We start from the raw sequence: 21,598 nt of genomic DNA on the forward strand, positions 1-21,598 counted from the left end.
TTTAAAAACGCTACTGCACAATTCTTTTTCTGTCTGTAATGAGTCAAGCCTCAAGACGTCTTCAATACAGCACTCAGTCTACCAGGAGACTATTTTACAGCAAAAAAAACAAAACAAAACAAAAAGTCAAAACAGAGTCCAGCCATTGGCCCTGTTTGTGTAGTTAATAACTGTACGAGTTTATGAAGTATGATCTTTATAAAGTAACAGTGCCTAATCACTCGTAAATGGCTTCAACTTGATCCACCAGTGCTGGAGGACTGGTCGAAAACTGTTGATGAAATTCACAAAATGGAGAGATTAACATTTATGCTGAGGCTGCAAGCTAAACTTTACATAATAAGATGGGGCAAATGGATTAGTTTCTTTAAAAACACTTAGTGTGCGGTTTGCCTCATAGTCCTGTGAAATGCTAAATAAACTACTGCTCTAAAAATTTAATTAATTAAGTAACTTGATTGCTATTCCATAACTGTAACCCAAATTATCATTACTATTAGATTGTGACTATTATTTGTTACAGATTGTTTATGTTCTGTATGACAAAATGATACATAACTAATAAAAACTAAGTGTAAAAAAAAAGTAACAGTGCGTACGAGCCATAGCCTACACTTTACTTACAATATGTGACGCACACATTTAATAAACTGTCCTATAATGTAACATTAGTCAAATATAAGGCCAACAATTTTACTGAAGACATTCTATTTCAACTATAATCATATTTACTGTACATCCAAGTCTGATTTTTTATGTTCATGTCATATGATTTAATGTGAAGTTCTGGGGGTGCTACTTAGCACAAGAGCATTTTGTTGTCAATTATGTTTTTGTGCACTCACTGCCACCTTTGAATCTGAACAGATGAGTTTTCTCAGTATGAGCAGATTTTTCTAAGAAGATTGCTTTCCCGTCACCATCAAGGTTTTCCTTGATTCTGACTCATTTTGGTTTTCTTTCAAAGTCTTTTCTTTCTGTTCTCTCTTACACAGTTTATGTTCATTATATTTCTGCCTTCTCTGCCTGTGCACACAGTCAAGTACATGTAATGTGGGCTGACAGAGGCTTGTCATTCACTGACGTTAAAATTAGAAAAATTGCTTTTTCTTGCTTATGGGAATAGAGCAGAGGCTTCATGTGAAAATCAGATCCAACAGGGCTTTAATCAAAAGTATTTTCAGTATGATTAATAGTACATATAACACAAATCCAAAATCTTACCAGACATTGTAGCACTGAAACAGGCTGTCAGGATACTGAGACTGGTATGGCTCCTGACTCTCTATGGTCCCAAACCACCAGGCGTCATCAATCACTGACCGGAATCTGTCACCTACACACACATCACAGAACATTTTAGGTCTTTCGATGAAGAAAAAACAACTGCTCGCCTCGTGAACTTAGTGCACCTTAAACATGAGTGTACAACAGCAAAAGTGTCTGACCTATACTCCACTGCCTCCTCCTGGCGTTGTCAAACTGCTGCCGCAACACCAAGAAGTCGATCACATCAGGCATGTCGTGGTATCTGAAACATGACGTACAATTATGTATTTAAGGACAAGGATACAGCAGGAGCACGGAAAAATAAATGTCACATTTTTAACTTTGCACTCATTGGTGGTAGGAAACGGTAAATGGAAAATACTACAGTCTGTATTTTATGTCAAATTAAAAGACAAGTTCTGTCCTTTTCTGTGTTAACATTAGGGCAATAATTTAATATACAAAAGGTTCATATTGCTGACTAAACAGTTCATATAAGTGTTAAGATACTCAAGTATTATAACAGCAAATTCAAAGACTTCTTTTTCTTAATACTTTCAGTAAAGTATTCATCATGTTATGTCTGGGGCTTAGCTTTGACATTATACAGGGAAATGTTATGAGGCTCATGAGGCACATGCTCTCTCACTGGAGAAAATAAAAATTTAAATGTCTTGTTTTAATAGTTACACTTTTATGAACTAAATTAAAAGACAGATCTTTCGTGTGTTATAAAATTGCCTGCAGCAACATCGGAAAAAAGAGGCTTCACCAGGTCTAAACTTTCTAGTTTAACAACCGCTCAAAAATCTTTTGTGTGGTTTTTGCGAAGCAAAAATAAACTGGTGTGCTTTTTGTTACGCTGATATTTTATACCAGCAGTAGGACACTTGAGACATTTGCTGGTAATTTACACCTTAACAGGGAATCCTGTAAAGCAGGGGCATCAAACTTATTTTAGTTCAGGGGCCACATACAGCCCAATCTGATTTCAAGCAGGCCAGACCAGTAAAATAATAACATAACCTCTTTGTTTTTGTGCAAAAATGTAAAAGTGCAGTTTTAACCTTAAAATAAATACGTTTTTCCTTTAGGGTTAGTTTTTCATTTACACATGTACATTACAATTTATAGATCACAGTGGATATACAAATACACAAAACCTAACAGGCAGACAATTGTTAAAATTCCACTTATTTTGCTTATGATTGTTCTCAGGTTGGTCATCATGTCATTTTATTTTCCCCTAAAGTAAAGACAAACAAGTGGTTCAAGGCACAACAAACCCCACCCCTCACACATATTATAGCTTATTTTGGCATGGATCCAGCTGATGTCATCATGTCTATGCATGTGGTAATATCAGCATATCAACTGCCTCTACACATGTGCCAAATCTGAAGTAAATTGAAACAAATGTTGATGTTTTATAGATATTTGAAATTTCACCCATTATAAGTAAAGGGAAAAAAGTATTTAAAATCTATAAAAAGTTGGAACTTTGATCTACTTTTCCAAAAATGTCATGACATCTATTGTGGGTCACTGGCAATCTATAAACCAAATTTGGTATGAATTCAACCAATGGTTTTGCTGCTAGACATTTGAAAATTCGCCCATTATAAGGAAATGGGGGAATTTTTTTTTTTTTTTTAAATTCATCACAGATTTTAACTTTGACCTACTTTTCCCAAAATGTAATGAGGTCTGTTCTGGGTCACTGGCAATCTGTAAACCCAATTTGGTATGAATTCAACCAATAGTTTTGCTGCTGGAGTGTTAAGAAACAAACAAACAAACCAAATCAAAAATGCCTCCCCTATGGGGGGTGGGGTAAAAATTGGAGTTGTCATTGTTTAATCATTATAATGCTATTATTTTACCCATCTATTCCACTGGACACCCAACTGGGCTGTACGAAGTCCCTGAACTAAGTTTTACACCCTTGATTTAACATTTTTCATGTCATTTTTGCAGCTCAAAAATTCACCCCAAGGGCCAGTTTGGACCATTTGGCTGCATTTGGTGTGCGGGTCACATATTTGACACCCATGCTGTAAAGCAGGGGTGTCAAACTCATTTTAGTTCAGGGGCCACATACAGTCTAATATGATACAAAGTGGGCCGGACCAGTAAAATAATACAAACAATAGGATAAGAACTTTTGAGTGAAAAAAGTAAATTCCGTAAAATAAAAAACACACTTAAATATGCTTAAATATCCTACAATACACGCAAAAATACACTTAAATATGCTTAACTATCCTACAATGCATGCAAAAATACACGTAATTATGCTTAAATATCCTACAATACACACAAAAATACGCTTAAACATGCTTAACTATGCTAAAACACACGCAAAAATACACTTCTGTAATTAAAATGTTTACATCTACGAATTGTACTTGAACATAACATGAACAAATATGAACAACCTGAAAATTATTAAGAAAAATAAGTGCAGTGTTAACAATATTACACCTTAGTTTATCACTTATAAATGTGAATCACAACTTACAGTTCACAGTAGATCTACAAATACACAAAACATTAAATAACAGGGAGAATATTAGTAAAGTTCCACATACTTCTTTTCTGACATTTGAGATATTCACTTTTTTTTTTGTAAAAGACTAGTCTGTAAATGTGAATATTTTTGTGTAATTTTACTTTTTTTTACACTAAAACAAAGAGACAAATTTGCAGTTCTCATTATTTATAGGTTATTATGATAGTATTTTACTGCTCAGATCCACTTTAGATTGAATTGACCTAAAATGATTTTAACATCTTTGATTGTTAATATCTTCAATGTAAATTTTTGCATTTGACAAATTCATCCCAGGGGCCGGATTGGACCCTTTGGCAGGCCTGATTTGGCCCCCGGGCTGCATGTTTGACACCTGTGCTGTAAAGGCTTGTTAGGTTTAATATTCAGAAACTCTTGGTTTAGACACTTGGGTTATTGTAAGTTCTCTGAACCGCTGCTCAATTTGTCACTGTCTGGTCCATGGAGAAACACTCACTTCATAGAGAAGGATCCTCCTGTCAGTTTTCCGGTGTCAGGATCCAGGAAAGAAAGCTTCAGACAGCACAGAGTGGGTAATCCAACTTCATACTTAATCCCAACTATCTTCATCAACTCCTGCTCCTGAACACAACAAATAAAAGACACACTTATGACACCGCTCACACATCTTTAGTGCTACAGAGTCCCAGTTCATTCATTCATTCATTTTTCTGAACCCGCTTTATCCTCACTAGGGTCACGGGGGTCGCTTGGAGCCTATCCCAGCTACATAGGGGCGAAGGCGGGGTACACCCTGGACAAGTCGCCAGTTCATTGCAGGGCTGACATATAGAGACAAACAATCACTCTCACATTCACAGCTATGGGCAATTTAGATTAACCAATCAACCTATTAGTGCATGTCTTTGGATGGTGGGAGGAAGCTGGAGTACCCGGAGAGAACCCACGCAGACACGGGGAGAACATGCAAACTCCACACAGAAAGGTCCCACCCCCTGTCGACTGGTGTTGGAATCAAACCCAGGACCTTCTTGCTGTGAAGCACGAGTGCTAACCACTGCACCACCGTGTCGCCCCAGTCGTCCCAGTTCAGACAAGTTCAACGTTCGGTTTAGACACAAAGATTTTCCGGAACAGAAAAGTTAGACTGCAGAGTGCAGTGCCTTGGCATCACCACACCTTTACAAAAAAGAAAAAATATTCAAGAGAATGTTGTTTTTCACCCACACTACTGACAATATTTTTACAAAGATGCATAGTGTGCTTGCAATGCATTATGGCGTGGTGGTGCAGTGTCTCTACAGAAATGGGTATTTATGCCTCCACGCACAGAAAAAGAAATGAAAAATACACCAAATAAAATTGCAATCCCATTCCTCATTTCTTTAGATGCAAATTCACACACAGGAATGAAACTTTGACCATTTATCACATGGAAGACATACTCCATTTAGTTAAAAGTGAAACTAAGCCAGTGGTCTCAGATCCATGTGCCTGTACCTTTAAGGGCCCAAATGAAACAATAGTATTTGGTTACATCATCACAGGTCATGAAAATGCTCAAAATATTACTAAGAACTGTTGTGAATTCCTGGTAAGTGTGTGTGCTATTCTTGCATTTCCTGTAGTCCTGGCCTTTAAGTTATTACCTCAGAAAACCAGTGTCCTTAAAAGTGAAATGTCGCCGAGATAACATATAACGGCTTAAAAATGTCACTCAATATCTCAGATCTGAGAGCAAGATCCGGTCTTTTGCAGAGAGAAATTGCTCATATGCTCAGAAACTCGATGATTTCATTTTTTTTGCTGGTTTATTCTTAATAGATGTTGCATGTTCTGCCGTGTGAAGTGCACTGGCGACACTGATTTTTCTCAAATGGCTCCACTGTGATTTCTTTTACAAGCTTATCTTTAGTGTTTCTGGACGCACAAAGACAGAGACAATATAAATCTCTAGAAACATGGGATCTAAAGAGTAATGTCTCTCTCAGAGGAGTCTTCAATCCATCTTTGTCAAACTGTTGCTCACCCGTAGCTCCATCTTGTGCCAGGGCTGCTTTTTAGGATTGATGCTGTAAATCTTCTTCTGCTTGGCCATCTCCACGTAGGCTTCGTGGCCCTGTCTGAAGTAGTATACCTGCACACACACACACATATACACATGCATCATTTCAAATACTAAACACCCTGAACAGCAGATGAGACACACTTTACTGTAATTCAATATCTATGCGGTATATACTCCTGAAAAATGTCTTCACTTCAGAGCAATGACTCCTAACCTCATGGGCTTCTTCTGCAGTTGCTATAGTGATTTCATAGAAATATACCTCTATATGAATTTGTTAAGAAAGAAAAAACAACCAGATATGGAGGTGATCTTTAGTAAATGTACAACATCTTGTAGCCTGAAGCAGAGCACATGTGATCTGTCAGTAATGAATATGATTTATATGTGATGATGACTGATCAGGTTCAGTTATTCTTGGTCTGTGTTTCTAATAAAGACATAGTATCATGTAGTGTACAACCTCCAGAAAAGACTATCTGTCTATTGTGATGATGAAAACCACAGAATGCAGAAACACAGCAAAATATGCAGTGTCAATATTTCCGAGTCAAGCTACTTTAACCTAGGTAGAGTATTTATAGCTTTATGGAGAGTAAACCAGCTCTAACAGTAGTTAAAAGTCAGTGTAAAGTTCTGCACAGATGCAGTGTAAAATTCAACTCTACAGAGTGATGATTAATGCCAGTCTGCCGCATTGCCTTGTGGGTACTGGACATTTTACTCATTGTGTTCTATTTTATGCGCAGAGGTTCAAGGGGAGTTTTGTGTTAATGTTTATTTAGGTTAATATATCTGTTTTACACCGTTTATAGGCCTTTTTATGTTTATTTCTTTTATTAATGTGACATCATTAGTCAAGCCTGTAGGCAGAACAATGCAGAACCTGACTATCGCTGTGAAGCCATTACTGTATTACAACTGGGGAGGACTTTACTCTTTCAAAGGAAAAGCATGTCCTAGGTGATTGAAACCCATAAAGCAAACTTACACTCTTCCCGACCCCTGCAATTCTACATTGTTTCAATATTAGTGTAGGGAGCAAACTGTTGAAAAAAAAAACAAAAAAAACAAACACTGCAGAGAAGTAAATATTAAAACATTATAAAGCCATTTTTAAACTAAATTTGAAGTAAAAATACCAAGTGTAATCATATTAACATTGTGAAACAGTGTGAAAATAGCACAGTGTTACATATTTTTACATATTTCATTGTTAATTTTGACACTGAATTGAGTAGAATCAACTCTGAAAATCTGACACTGGTCATAGAGTAAATTTTACTCAAATTTTAGTGGGACCAAATGTTATCTGAAACAGAGTTAAATTCCACTAAGAGTTAAATTGACACTCTTTTTTTACTGTGAAGCAACCAGCCAAGATCAAACAAAAACGTCATACAAAATGTACAATTACCTCAATGTAGCACATTAATAGCACTTTGTGTCTGAAATGGAAGAGGAAGAAGCCACCCTGATTTTATGTTACTTGACTAATCAATTTGTGAATATAGTACACAAAATTAGCAACACTGTATAGTGGAGATTATTTGTACAATAATGTAACAGTAAAACCAGTCACTATGTTTTTCTTCCAACATACATTTATTACAATATGTAACCTGTAAAACGCCTGAGCCAGTAGTTGACAAGGTCTGTTTGCTCTGTGTGTTTAAGATGGTAACAACAGGAAAGACCTTTGTGACTGACACCAGTGACTGATGAGGTCACCGCCATAAGAGAGATGGAGTAAAACACACACCAACACTTAACTACTAAAATGAAAGACAGGCTGGTTGAACTTTGGCGAGACAATGAATGCCTCTCCATCATAACAACTGACAAAAGAAGAAGTCAGGACACAGTTACTGAGTCTTTAAATGTACCTGGTAAGCAATTAAATTAGTTTAGAGTTAATCATGAAAACTACCATGACCTTACATGACTGTACATATATGTAAATGGTGTTAGCTTATACATTACAGAGAAGGGTATAAGTTTTATAAATCTATTCCTGTTTGTGCCATATGGATAAAACAGTAGTCAGTCTCTGTCTGTTGTGTGTTTTCCTAGTAGTGACCCAGGGGCTCCTTTCTGCGCTTGTTAAATCATTAAGCCCAACGCAATGCAAAATGCATTATCCCGTTTCTGGGCTAGTTGGTTAAAAGTCTGTGCTCACCAAGTTCCACGTAACAGGGCTGATTTTAAAATGGACCTCTGAGGTCCATGTTAGAATGAGGATATATTCTTGTTGCTTCATTTCACTTTATTTCTGTTATGTATTTCCTTTGAAATATTTACATTTGAAAAAGAAGATTTTGAACAGAAGTTTGACAATATCTTTGATGATATCAGATTTTTCGCCAGGACATTTTGTAGCGATGTAGTTCTCGAGACCGGTCTTGGTCTCGAGACCAATTTTTTTGTGGTCTCGGTTTTGTCACAGACTCAACTCATTTGGTCTTGGTCTTGTCTTGGTCTCGATTCATTTTGCACCGACAAAAACAAATTTACCGCGTGAGGATTGATCTGCTCACTGAACTTTATTCTCTGCATAGATTTATGGATAGGTATAGATTACTTCAGGACATAATACAGCAGACAACAGAGTGTGTGTGGCTTTGAGAGATGAATGAATGAATAAATGAATGAGAGCAGTATAGGGGCAGAGCTAGTGAACCGGGGTGTGTGTGTGTGTGTGTGTGTGTGTGTGTCTGCGTGTAATGAGGTATGAGTGAGTGGATGAGGGAGCAGAGCAGAGTTCAGTCTTTCTATACAATCCATTTGTCCTGTTGTTCGGCGTGGTTACAGCCAGCAGTAACTGTTTAGAGGTCTGTTAATAAAGTCACCAGTGCGGAGTAACTCGGGTCATCCTTAGACATCCAGCCAGACACACGATAAATGTGTGTAAATAGCCTAGAATAATTCTTCATTCTAACCATAATGCTGACAGATGAATGGAAACAGCAGGAGCAGAGGCGTTCACGTTTGTTCACTCACATGTATTTGCAAATAGCGAGCTAAGGATAGTTTAGTGAACGCAATGAGCCCAGAAATGGATTTTGCGTTCGCTAAGCCTCTGCGTTCGCTGACCCATCGTTAGCTCACTATTTGCGATGAAGGGTACACTAACTATGTAACCCAGAAATGAGCTCCTGGTTCAAAACAAATGTACACTGTTGTCTATAAAGTTGGAATACAATACTTTAACCTCTTCTCATAAAATTATTGTGACAATGTGATGTATTGTTGATAAATAAAGTGTAACTGGAACTCAGTATGTGACCATTGTACCAGGTCAAAGGTGATTTCTGATGTGTATAAATAGGAATAAATGGAGGAACGTGTCTGAAAACAAAGTTATTCCTCCTTTATGGACAACAGTGTATTTCTATGGTAGTCTGTTATCGGTTATGTGTTGTATAGTGGTCAAACTGTGCTACAGTCACAGTCTTTCAATGTGATGTGTCCAGTCTTAGAAAACCTCAGCAATTCACAAATTATGTGCCCAGATTAAGCTGATGGCTGAACATTATAGATAAAATGAAAAGTAGCGTACATCAGTCAGGGAGCAGAAACATCAATATATGTAATGAAATGTCATGTATGTATGCGTTTCAAAGCGCAAGTTAAAAGATAATAGATAAATTCAAAGTATTAAACTAATAGATTAAAAATTATTAACTAAATGTTTGAAGAAACAGTTGAAATAGAAAGCAAATCATAGTGGACTTGCATTCAAAATAATAGAATGACCTACAGTTTTAAATAATTATCAGTGATTACAGGCCATATGAGCAGAATTTAGTAGGTCAGTGAAGGTAACGTTCATCTGAGCATCTACTCTGTAGTATTTAACCCGATTTAAAAATGACAAACTACATTAAAACCTACAACGTCCACAATATGTCCCTCAGTGTCTCTGCCTTGTCTGAAATGCTGTTACTATTTAATGGGGACTTACCTAATTAATGGATTACCATCAAGTGTGTAAACAGATATATGCTCATTAGCATGTTAACATTAGCATTCAGCTCCACATTAACACAGCCTGTTCCATGGTAACGCTCTGATAACAGTAACCTTGTTTCTCCATTTACATTTACTGTGTTCTCATCTGTAATGAGCTTTACAGCCTGTTGGGGCCGCTAACATGGCTGTACACATCACGTTACTATGTAAAGCATGAGCCTATGTTTTGGTCCAAGCAGACATGTGGTGCACATGTGTTGAAGACAGTGTGGCAGAAATGTGGGAGGGGCGGTGTACCTCGTCTCCCATCTGGGGTATGTAAGGACATCTCCGGGGTACCGTATCTGTGATCCAGGAGGAGGGAAGCCACTCCTCCAGAGTTAGCCCTTGCTCCTGAAACTCTGTCCTCTGAATGAAACACAGTGACACAAATGTTTAACTAAGAGGATCACAGTTAGGATTAATATTAATTACAACATCCAGACAAATATATGTTTTAATCATTTCTGAAAATTGTCATAGTTTGGAAGTATACCACAAATCATGCAAGTCACACTAACAAGATTAAAAAAAAAAAACATAAAATGAACACTGTAGATGTATTGTTGTGAAGCTTAGGTAATTTTTTTTTTTTTTTTTTAACTTGTTTTAATCTTCGCATAAGGATATGCGTAAAAACGTATTTTGCAGCTTCTTAAGATTTCCTCTGAGCTCATTCAACCACCAATAGGCAGTGAAGTATGATTTTGGTCAAAGCACATTTCAAAGCACAAACCTTCCTTTTCTCCTTTGGCTTCTTCTTCTTTGGTAATGTGCCGTCTTTGTCGGCTTTGTCTTTCTTCCTCTCTTTCTTGCTATCCCTCTTCTTCTCTCCATCCTCTTCAGAGCCACTGCTTTTCTTTTTCACTTTCACGCTCTTCTTGGGCGGCTCAAGGTTGATCCCTGCATCCGCTGTCCAGTCTGAATAATCGCTGGAGTAATCACTGCAAATAAATCAAACAGAGGAGATGAAATATAAAGATTTATCTGCATGTGCGCATGTTGATATTGTATATATGTACGCATTTTCACCTTGAGCTGCTGTGGTCATCCGGCCATGGCTCTTTTTGCTCCTCTTCTCCCTTCTCCTCCTCTGAGGAGTGACCGTTGATTTGCCGTACCTCCACCTCCCCCTGAAAACATGTGGCAAAGAAAGGACTCTGATAAAAGTATTTCTAATCAGAATCTCATTCCACAACGTGAGGTGCAGTCTTTATTTTCTCTCTTTGTCAAAACATAATATAACATTAGTGATACTGATATTTACATTCAACAACAGTATTTTGATATTAAGATCATGATTAATATCTAGGTTTATTGGGCATTTAAGAGACTTAAAAGATATAATGGCAGTGAGCAGTAACCTAATAAAAACAATAAAAAATAATTTTTCTTTAACCCATGAAGACCAAATCAACCAACATCGACCAAAACCATCCACTGATTTAAACTGTTTAATACCTGCTGATCCACTAATCCTATCAATCCATGTAAGTAATTGGTGTAAAATACAGTTTGTCATCTTTTCATGGTCATCAGATATGACCCATTCGGATGTTCAGAGGCTCCGTAGTGAACGTGGAAACACCATCATCTTCTATAACATTGATTCACCAGTAAAACCCATGGAGCTGGATCAATGACAGTGGATGGAGACACTTTGTTTATGTTCAGTAAATGATAGATTTTTCTATAAAAGTCACTTTTTTCTTCACTTTTCTCTGTTTTTTTATATAATAACTTTTGAATATCCTCTGAGCTTTAATTTTATCTACTTGATCAGTGAATTAAATACAGGACAATATTTGATTTACACTGAAAAATGCAAAATACAGAGAATAATATTAGAATAAATGGTCATAAATGTGGTGGAGAATCCCAGCTCCATAGAGTAAAAGTCCTACCATGTATTGGTTCTACCTGTTCACTAAACACAGGTGATTCCACTAATCGTCCCATCTACCTGGATTGGGAGTTGTGTTCATCAAATTGAGCTGGTTCAATGAATGGTTGGAATGGCAGGACTTTTACTTTATGGAGCTGGGATTCTCCACCACTGGCCATAACTCATTTAAGAAAGGTTAGATTTGGAGGAAAAATCATTTAGAGGGTAACACACTTTAAGGGTTAAAAGAGAAAAATGAGGCCAAGCAGTGAAGACCAGCATTTATATTTAAGAATTATTGTGATATCAAGAACTCTGATGTAATACAAATGCACAGTGTGTACTTTTCTGACTCTGACAGTAATGTTCTGTCTCTACTTGGGACAAAGGAAATGACTGATAATATTAGAAACAAATGGCAGTTTGGCTCTCTGTTGTTTTAAACAGTACCATGTCGTTGGCTAAATAAAACCAACCGCTTCAGTCACCTCTCTCCTGCATTTGCTTGGTCGTACTTTTCAACACCTCAGCGGGGGAGAAATGTTTTGGTTTTATGAGCAGGTGTTCATCCACCATACAACAGCTAAACACACAGCCACTCAAGTACCATTGTTTTATGCTCCATTAGGAAAGAAAGAGACATTTGAAGCCTTTTGTCTAATCAGCAGAACTGTATATTGTTATTCTGCTGATGTAGCGCAGGTCCACATTATTAAATACTCTTATAAGTTATCACGTGACATTTGGAAACATGAGTGAGACAATCAGGGTTCCTACAGGTTTCTACAAGTTAAATTTAAGACTTTTTCTGACCTTTTTGAGACTACTTAGAACAGAATTTAATGCCCATTTCACAGCCATACTGGCAAAAATTCATGACTCCTAGAATTTAGGAAAATGTAGTTATTTACTCCAATGCCTTGATTCCCACTGTTCCGAGTCATTTCTCACCTGGGGCGCTGCAACGTTAGCGATAACTGGTTCCTAATTTCAGTATAAATTGTTGGGTTGGAACGGGTGGAACTAAACGTGTATTCACATCTTCTTCCTTTGGTCTGTTTAAAACGGACCAGAGTTTGTTTCTCCAGAAAGTCTGGACTTTTTTTTAGGTGTGAATACAAACATGCAAACTCTGATTTGAATCAAACAAGCGGACTGTTTCCAAACGGACTCTGGGACAGTTCACTTCTGATGTGAATATAACTGTCCAAAACAAACCAAGGAACCATGTGCCTTTTTGTGCTTGACGAGCCACTGTAGGCGCTGGAAGTAGCCGAGTCACACCGGTTGTCAGAGTTAATGGGCTCTGTGCACAGCCCCACTACTTCCTGAACTTCAGCTGACTCCTTTATTTCCTGTCTTTCATTATTAGACACACTGATTAATCCAAGTGTGCCTGACCACAGCAGTCACAACACGAAGTAGCAGCCCATAGCAGCAACCATGAGCCGTGGACAGACGTGGAGCAATGAGGAAATGGAATGTCTCATTGACATTTGGTCAGATGCCCATTTTACTAACCTGTTCTTGACAGTTAACATTATTTTTGTAAATTTGTGTCTGTAAAAATAGAATACATATTCCGAAAACGATAACTGCTTCAACAACACCCACCGTCTCTAATTCAACCCACCCTCGACTTTTCTGTCCAATGCCAGCACAGTTTGTCACATGCATGCTTCTGTTTACACATTTTGGTCCACTAGCAAAAAGTCCCATGAGAATGCGATCCGACCCAAACGAAAAATATAAAGTCCGCATTCGATCTAAATCAAATAAACGGACCAAAGGACTTTCCGGGTGTGAATACATCCTGAGTCGACTCACGGTACTTTCTTTGCAGCTTAGACATTTAACAGACACATTTAAACACAATACGGCAACATAACTTAAGACCTACCATTTCAAATGTAATACCTTTTAAAGACTTTTTTAAGGTATTAAATGCAGATTTGTAAATTCAAGACTTTCAAGACTGGGAATGGGAACCCTGGACAATATACAGTATAACACGGTTAAACTGCCTATCACTAGAACACGCAGAACATAACAGCATCAAGCAAAAGGACCAAATAAAGTCAAACTAAACAACTACTATGAGTTTCATGATCCATTTCTAAGCTCCTTTTAAGAGAACATCCTCTAGCGCTGCCCTCAGCACAAAAAGTTAAATTTAAAACATGGTAACTATAGTGCATCTACCTCAGAGGTGCTCTCATCCTCGTCTGCAGCTTCAGCGCTCTGGCGACTCGTCTCCTCCATGGCAGCACGAGTCTGATAACCATGGTTACCCTGACTCCGCCTCCCCTCGTCCGCAGCACCCTCAGATGTAGCATGAACCTGCAGCAGCGGAGAACAGTGAATGGTAAATATGAAGACTCAGGACATATGGAGATTAAAAAAAAACAAGCAATTAAAATGCATCTTTAAGTGCTCTGATTAACGTGAGGAGAGTTGTTTTCTTCTATTTCTGTCGAGTATGCATGTGCTAAGTCACTTACCCTGCTCTCCTTGGGGAGAGAGTGGATGGTGCGTCTCCTCCGTTCTGACTGGTAAATATTGATCTCCTCCTCGCCTTTAGCCTCCCGCCAGTTCACCTGTCGTCTACATGGTGCACAAACACATACAGCACGCCGTAATGATGTAAATTAATGCCACAACCTCCTCTGAAAATGAACAGCTAGTCCCCTGCGTGTTTTTTTGTTTTGTTTTGTTTTGTTTTTTTTACCTAACAGAGGCGTCCTCCAGCTCGGGGACCAGCACCCTGCGGCTCCAGGCCACTAGGTCTCCCTCTGTCGCCATCTGGCTTCGTGGGGCGTTGCTGTGCATCTGGCGGACCCCCTCGATCTGGCCACTTCGACGGAGACCAACGTTAGGCGGCGAATGAACCTCTGTGGGCGAACCAACCGATCCTGATGAAAAGAGACATCAAACAGACAACACTGAATATCTGATGCACCATAACATTGAAGCTGAAATCATCCATGTTGCAGTCGATTTCAACGCTCCATATCAACACTTCAGTGTATTTTATGTGAAGAAATTTAATTAGCAGAAACTAACAAAGCGTTTGATTAAAAAAAGTCATTGTTCATGAGAGAAGTGTTTGAATTAATTTCTTTGTTTCTGTGGGATTTGCACCATTAACAATGCTAGATTTGGAAAACTGAAAATGAGCTATACTGGAAATGTGAAATAAAACCCCCACGGCTAGTACCTGTAAGTAGTTTCAAGATACCAGTTTCAAAGTAGTAAATGTAATAAATAATGTGCAGTGAGTTTAACATATTTTTCACAAGGTAATCATACACACACTCATTATACATACACTAGATCTTAGGCTTGTATCTGGCCAGCTTCTGTTGGTAACACACTGTATAAATGGCACATTATGCAGACAGCTCAAGTAGGTTTATGTGAAATGAAGACCATGAATTAAAATCTGACTCATCCTTACTTTTTCAAGTGAGTGAAAAAAAATAAGAAAATCACACCAATTTGCATTGCCTGTGAATCACACAGATAAGCCAGTGTGCAAATATTTTTTCCATTACTGCCATCGCTTCGTTCATGCATGAGTGGAAATTGCAGGACAAATGTCTAATTAAGTGACAGGATTTGAAAAGCACATATGGGGATGTCACTTTCAGATATCCTTTCTGAGAACTGTTTTGATTGCACTTGAGTTTTTATTCATTTATCATTAAGTTATTGTTCACTGAGACTTACAACTCTTCATTTGAATTAAAAAAGTAAAATTATACTATAATAATCTATATAAAATAATAATAATAATAATAATAATAATAATAATAAAAGTATTTATAGTTATATTAATACCAAAGTAATCATCTGTATTGATGGATATTTTTTGAGCACTGAAGATTTTGCCTTAAAGGGTTCATATTTAGCTAAACCCACTTTCATTAGTCTTTGGTACATTTATTTGTGTATTTAGACCCTCATAGTTTAAAAAGTTTAAATTTGAACCCTCCAGGTGCTGCAAAGCTATCTTTATATTCATTTTGGCAAAAAGCGAGTGGATTTCTACAACCTGTTTTAATTCCTTCTTAATTTGTTACGTTTTATAACTAGTTATGTCGTGACATTTGCACATATTAAGGTCAAGCCTTCTGAGTCGCTGAGTACGCCATAATTGTCAGCAGCAGTGGTTGTAGTCCATACTGAAAATATGTCCAAACTTTGAACCGATTACCGAAAATGTTCAGTTGTTGGCTGAATGGGACAGAGCAGCACAGCCAACAACCTGGAGGGGGTGTGGCGTGAAGTGGCTCATTTGGATTTAAAGGGCCAGCGCTCAAAACTACCTTTCTGGAGTCATTACTCAGAAATTGGGGTGTGTACTGGCAAAAATCTGGTGATACGATACAAATCACATTACTAGAATCATGATATGATATATCATGATATTGTTAACAAGATGATATTTTTCGTTTTGTTTTTAAAGATTATTTCCTGGAAAAATGTAATTACACCAGAAATATGCACAAATACTAAACATGTTTATTTGATCAGAACAGGATCTAATGCTATGTCTCAAAACTTTCCTCTGTTAAAACTTAAATTATGTTTTACAGACATTACAGTTTAAGATCCTGCTCAAATGTTGATATTCCATTAGTTGTGTAAACAAGGCATAGTGGACAGTCCCTGAATCATCAAACATCATTTTTGTGCAATCCCAACAAAGGAACTAACATCTGCCCCTTTCAGACAGTAAAAGGTGCTTTTAGGATGCTTGAAATACCCATTATTTAACAAAACAGTGTTAAATAATAATAAATGAAAAATAACTAAAACCAAAAACCTTAACTGAACCCTCACCATGTCTGCATTTTAATAAATACCAAAAAATATTGATACAGTAATTTTTAATACGATACAGTACCTTGAAATGAAATATCGCAATATATTGCTGAACCGATATTTTCTTACATCCTTACTCAAAACTAGGGTTGAAGATGGACCTGTGGAGTTTAATCAATGAAGAATTCAGATCCAAGTATAGCATTTACAGTTTATGTAGACCACAGGGAAATGTTTTAAAATGCATAATTCCATTTGGAAAAAAAAAAAAAAACGCTAAATATCACTCCTTTAAAGGTTCAGTGGAAGATTTGTTCTTCGAGAGCTGGTCATTTGTTGACATTAGCCAAACCTGTATTTGATCAAACGATCAAAACCAGAGCACCGATGTCTATGTAGGGGGCACTGGTCATTTTCTCCCCAAAATCCTGACACTTACTCAGATGCTCTTCGCTGCCTTCTTTCTGCTCCTCTACAGCAATAACAGTGTACAGCACCCACTACCATTAACTTACAATGGTTTTATTTAACAACTTTCAGGGCAGCACACTTTACATAAACACATGATATGACTGCAAGCTAATCACATGATAGTCTGTCAAAACCAGCAGGATTGGTATGCGACGCTAGCAGCAATATATACATGCAACGCATCTACACAACCAGAAGAACACCAGCTAAAACCTGAACAAAAGCAGCCTTTAGAGAATGTAACACAACTAAAACAACGAGCACTTAAAGCACTTAAACAGTCTGAGACCAGCATGTCATGGATAATTTCATAAAAAAAAACACACCAACTTAACAAATTTTCAACAATCAACAATGTGCACTAATGAAAAATGAACAATTATTATACTTATCTGTCACTGTCTGCACATAAGTCTGAATGTGTGACTTGACTGAATGGGAGAGGGGCAAGGGGGGTTTAGTGTTTTTACTTCATTGTTTTTGTACTATTTATGCATTCTATATTGTATATTTCCTTTTGTTTTTTAACTCAAGAAGTATGGTCTTTATAAATTTCATTGTGTATGCTCTGTATATGCAATGACAATAAAAGGAATCTTGAATCTTGAAGTTTTACACCCCTAAGCTAACACTACACTGCAAAAAACAAAATCTTACCAAGTGTATTTTTCTCATTTCTAGTCAAAAGATCTCATCACACTTAAAATAAGACATAATCACCTAAAGAGTAACTTTTCAGGGAGATATAAGAACTTATTGTTAGACAACAGATCTTGAAAACCTTATTTAGAGAAATCTTCCCAAGATCATTTTTACTTGTTCCATTGGCAAATGTTTTTGCTTGAATTAAGCAAAAAAAAAAAAAATCTTGAATTAAGCAAAAAAAATCTGCCAATGGAACAAGTGAAAATTATTTTGGTAAGATTTCCTGAAATAAGATTTTCAAGATCTATTGTCTAAAAATAAGTTCTTATATTTCACTGAAAAGTTACTCTTTGTGTGATGAGATATTTTGACTAGAAATGAGAATCAATACACTTGGTAAGATTTTGATTTTTGCAGTGTAAGCACATCCAACAGTGCAAGTATTATTTCTCTACTGCTAAAACTCACTGGTTGCATTATTGTTTTCCGATCATAACTTGGTTTTATATGAATGAAGCTTCAGGTATCAGCTAGTTCACTGTTTTGTGTTTCATTGAAATGATACCAACTAGAAACAAATACCTCAGGATTTCACTGGTTAAGTCTTTAATTGTCCAATAGTAAAAGCCATCAGCTGTTTCTAGTCTCATTCTGAAATTTACAAGAAAATCCACAAAATACTGGATTATAATTAAAAACACAATGACAATCCAGTGATACGAGTTTCTGTCCAGATCGCCCACCTCTGCCTACAAGTATCTGATCGTCCTTTAGTGACATGGTCCTACCTCTACTGGCTCTGGTGTTCATAGCAGTCGTAGCAGCAGAAGCAGAAGGGTCACTCGTTCCCAGTCTTTGATCCTGCTCCTGCTGAAGCCTCTGGATCATCGTATCCAGAGGACTGGGTCCGTCTAAAGCCTGTTCACTCACCACCTGGTTCAGGCCTGACAACGACAAGAGTAGAACAAAAAAAAAAAAAAAGAGGGATTTAAAAAGTGAAAAGAGAATCAGAAAATCAGCTCTTGTAACGTTAAAAGAAAGAGGTCACATTCTACATGTCACAACAGCTGCCATGAATTTTTTAAAGAGAAGAAGTGCAATGGCGTCTTACGCTCAAAACCCTCACTTTGATATCCAGAGAACTGAAGGAGCTGAACGGATTATTTTTCTTCCACTTGCTTCTTTCACCTGCGGCTCAGTTAACATATTTCATTAACATTGTTTTGTGCAACCACAATGTAAATATAAAAATGTAATGTACAATGTAAAAGTAAATATTTAATTTTAATTCTAATTGTATTTTTCTATAAATATTTGCATAATACATATTTATATAAATACCAAATTTGTTATTTTTCTATTTCTATGTAATTTTTCACTCATTTGTGGTTTTTCTACCTGTCTTTTTCTCTGCACTGCTGCCGTTAACTGAAATTTCCCCATGGTGGGATACATAAAGTCCTATTGTATCTTATCTTATCTTAACTACTGCTTGTGTTTGTTTCGATTCCTGCCAAGGCTTTAAACTGCTACATTACTTCTTGTTTAAGGCCCTGTCCATATGAAAACGGTTTCGGCAGTACCCGCAAAAGTTTTGTATTGGATAGGCCTTTGTCTACACAAAACCGGCATTTTCAGTTACTGAAACTGCAACTTTTTGAAACCAGGTCCCAGAGTGGATAAATTTGAAAATGCCAGTGTCGCGTCTTCATCTGTACGACCAAACTGCAACTTTTCTAAAAGGATATTGCCATAGTCCCACCTTTCTAACCTTTCACTTCATAAGTAAGATGCCACTACACAACAACAATGACGGACTACAGAGCAGTGCTCGTCCTACAACAGCTACTGAGCTTATTAGAAATACTGAATCAAAATCTGCGGCTACTCTTTCATTACAATGAGCAACAAACAACCAGAGCTAACAATATTCACTACATGCTCTTGGATCTACTGTGGAAATATTGGATCAGAACCAGTAGAACCAACTAAGCTTTATGCGCATGCTCCACGTCTTCTTCATCGTTTTTTGTGAGAGCATTACAACGCCACATACAGGCCTGGCATTTGTACTACATCCTTTTCAGTCATTTTCAGTGGTTTTGTGTGGATGCAGATATTTCCTGACACGACTCAGTGTTTACAGAGCACTCTGTTTGAAAACGACAAAGAAAAAGATCAGACAGGAAAAAATGTTGTTTCGTGTGGACATGGCCTTAATTGCCATTACTACTGTGGTTTCTGTCATTTTAGTCCCTCATTAAGCACACTTGAGTGGGGATAACATGCTTGTCAAGTAATAGAGGTCAGTAGCTTGACAAAAGTGTCTTTGATTAGCTTGACAGATGGGCGATGATTAAACAGAGGGCGACAGCGTCACCTCCAGGCAGAGATCTGTTCTAAAATGTGTGAGGAGACACGAGTTCACGTCGCTAAACTCGTACCCCGGAGTCTATCTGAGCCTCTGTACCTGAAGATGTGACCCCCATCTGTGGGATCAGCTGCTCATCTCTGCAGCCCTCCCTCCCAGGTACCAGGCGCTGGTATCTCGGGGGGTGGGGGTTCCCGTCTACGTCCACCAGGAATGGAGGGGGCATGAGGTGTGGTGCCTGCTGAGTCTGCTCGTCCAACACATAATTGTTGGCGTCCCGGATCAGTGGTCGGTAGTCAGTGTGAAAGAACATTTGGTCCGCTATCTGAGGCACAAACAAACAAGCACATTATAAATTTTAAATGAGGATACAAGATTTATTTACAAGCTTAAGGGGCTGAAATGACCATAGTAAAGATATTTATATGTGTATCTGTGTGTTGCTGTAAAATGCAGGTGTGTGTATAAATATTATTGTGTAGTCTGTGGCTGCTTTACCTTGTCGTATTTGCTGCTTGAGCCGAAGCCAAAGATGAGCAGGTGTCCGTGAGAGTCTGTGGCTGCAAAGTGTTGCCCATCTGGACTACATTTGCAGTCAAATAACGCTCCGTGCCCTTGGCCTTCGATCTATCCAGAAAGAGAGAGGGGGCAAAATAGGTAAATGTGCTCACAGACTCTCACACATTAAGGGTCTTACATGACCAGAGGGAATTCCAGGATGCCATAGCAGGTGCATGACATGGAGACAATCCATTAAAAACCTCCAAAACATGAAACCAAATGTGCTTTTGTATAAGCCACTGGGACGTATCCATGTGTAGAAAAAAATTCGACTGCCTCCTGTAGAGAGTTTATGGGCAGAAAGCAATGTTTTTTTTGTTTTTTATTACCTCCGCCAAGGAGGTTATGTTTTTGCCAGCGTTGGTTTGTCTGTCTATCTGTCCGTGTGCAAGATAACTCAAAAAGTTATGGATGGATTTGGATGAAAATTTCAGGAAATGTTGATACTGGCACAAGGAACAAATGATTAAATTTTGGTGGTGATCGGGGGTGGCACTGATCTGCATCGGCGGAGGTCTGTACTCTCCGAGTGCTTTTCTAATTTAATCTTTTTTAACCAGGAAAGTTTAGATTAAAAATGTCTTTTTTAAGTGTCCTGGCCAAGACAACAGCAGCAGAAGTTACACAAAACAGAAATCACAGCCACACATAAACACTAAAATATACATATGACACATAATAAAAGTCAGTTCTAAAACCATACATAAATCACTAAACTAAGAACATACATATAAAACACCATCAGTAATGTAAAAGGTACTAAAAGTATAACAACAATGTTCCTTAAACATCCTTCCTCAGTCAGTTAGAAAAACATCTACGTCTGTATTCATCCTTTTCCCAGTCATTTAGAATGACTTTGAATGTATTTAAACAGACCGGTTCCTTCAGTTTTATCTCCTTCTGTACGTTGCTCCAGGCAGTGGAAGCAGAAAATGTAAAAGCTTTCTTTCCTAG

General features: G+C 37.6%; 1 protein-coding gene across 1 annotated transcript in view; it reads right to left on the reverse strand.

Moving 5' to 3' along the window:
• The window catches only part of phip (PHIP subunit of CUL4-Ring ligase complex), a 78,264-nt gene that overhangs the window by 32,208 nt on the left and 24,458 nt on the right, over window positions 1-21,598 (reverse strand). The window contains exons 16-28 of the mRNA XM_030129281.1: window positions 20,579-20,707; window positions 20,180-20,405; window positions 18,498-18,653; window positions 14,495-14,678; window positions 14,268-14,370; window positions 13,969-14,106; window positions 10,914-11,014; window positions 10,618-10,825; window positions 10,140-10,250; window positions 5,832-5,939; window positions 4,299-4,423; window positions 1,449-1,531; window positions 1,225-1,336 (exon numbers count right to left, since the gene is read on the reverse strand). Of these exons, the coding sequence (XP_029985141.1) occupies window positions 1,225-1,336; window positions 1,449-1,531; window positions 4,299-4,423; window positions 5,832-5,939; window positions 10,140-10,250; window positions 10,618-10,825; window positions 10,914-11,014; window positions 13,969-14,106; window positions 14,268-14,370; window positions 14,495-14,678; window positions 18,498-18,653; window positions 20,180-20,405; window positions 20,579-20,707 (1,784 nt within the window). The remainder of the gene's footprint in view (window positions 1-1,224; window positions 1,337-1,448; window positions 1,532-4,298; window positions 4,424-5,831; window positions 5,940-10,139; window positions 10,251-10,617; window positions 10,826-10,913; window positions 11,015-13,968; window positions 14,107-14,267; window positions 14,371-14,494; window positions 14,679-18,497; window positions 18,654-20,179; window positions 20,406-20,578; window positions 20,708-21,598) is intronic.

This window comes from Sphaeramia orbicularis, chromosome 24 (genome assembly GCF_902148855.1).
Source record: "Sphaeramia orbicularis chromosome 24, fSphaOr1.1, whole genome shotgun sequence".
NCBI lineage: Eukaryota > Metazoa > Chordata > Actinopteri > Kurtiformes > Apogonidae > Sphaeramia > Sphaeramia orbicularis.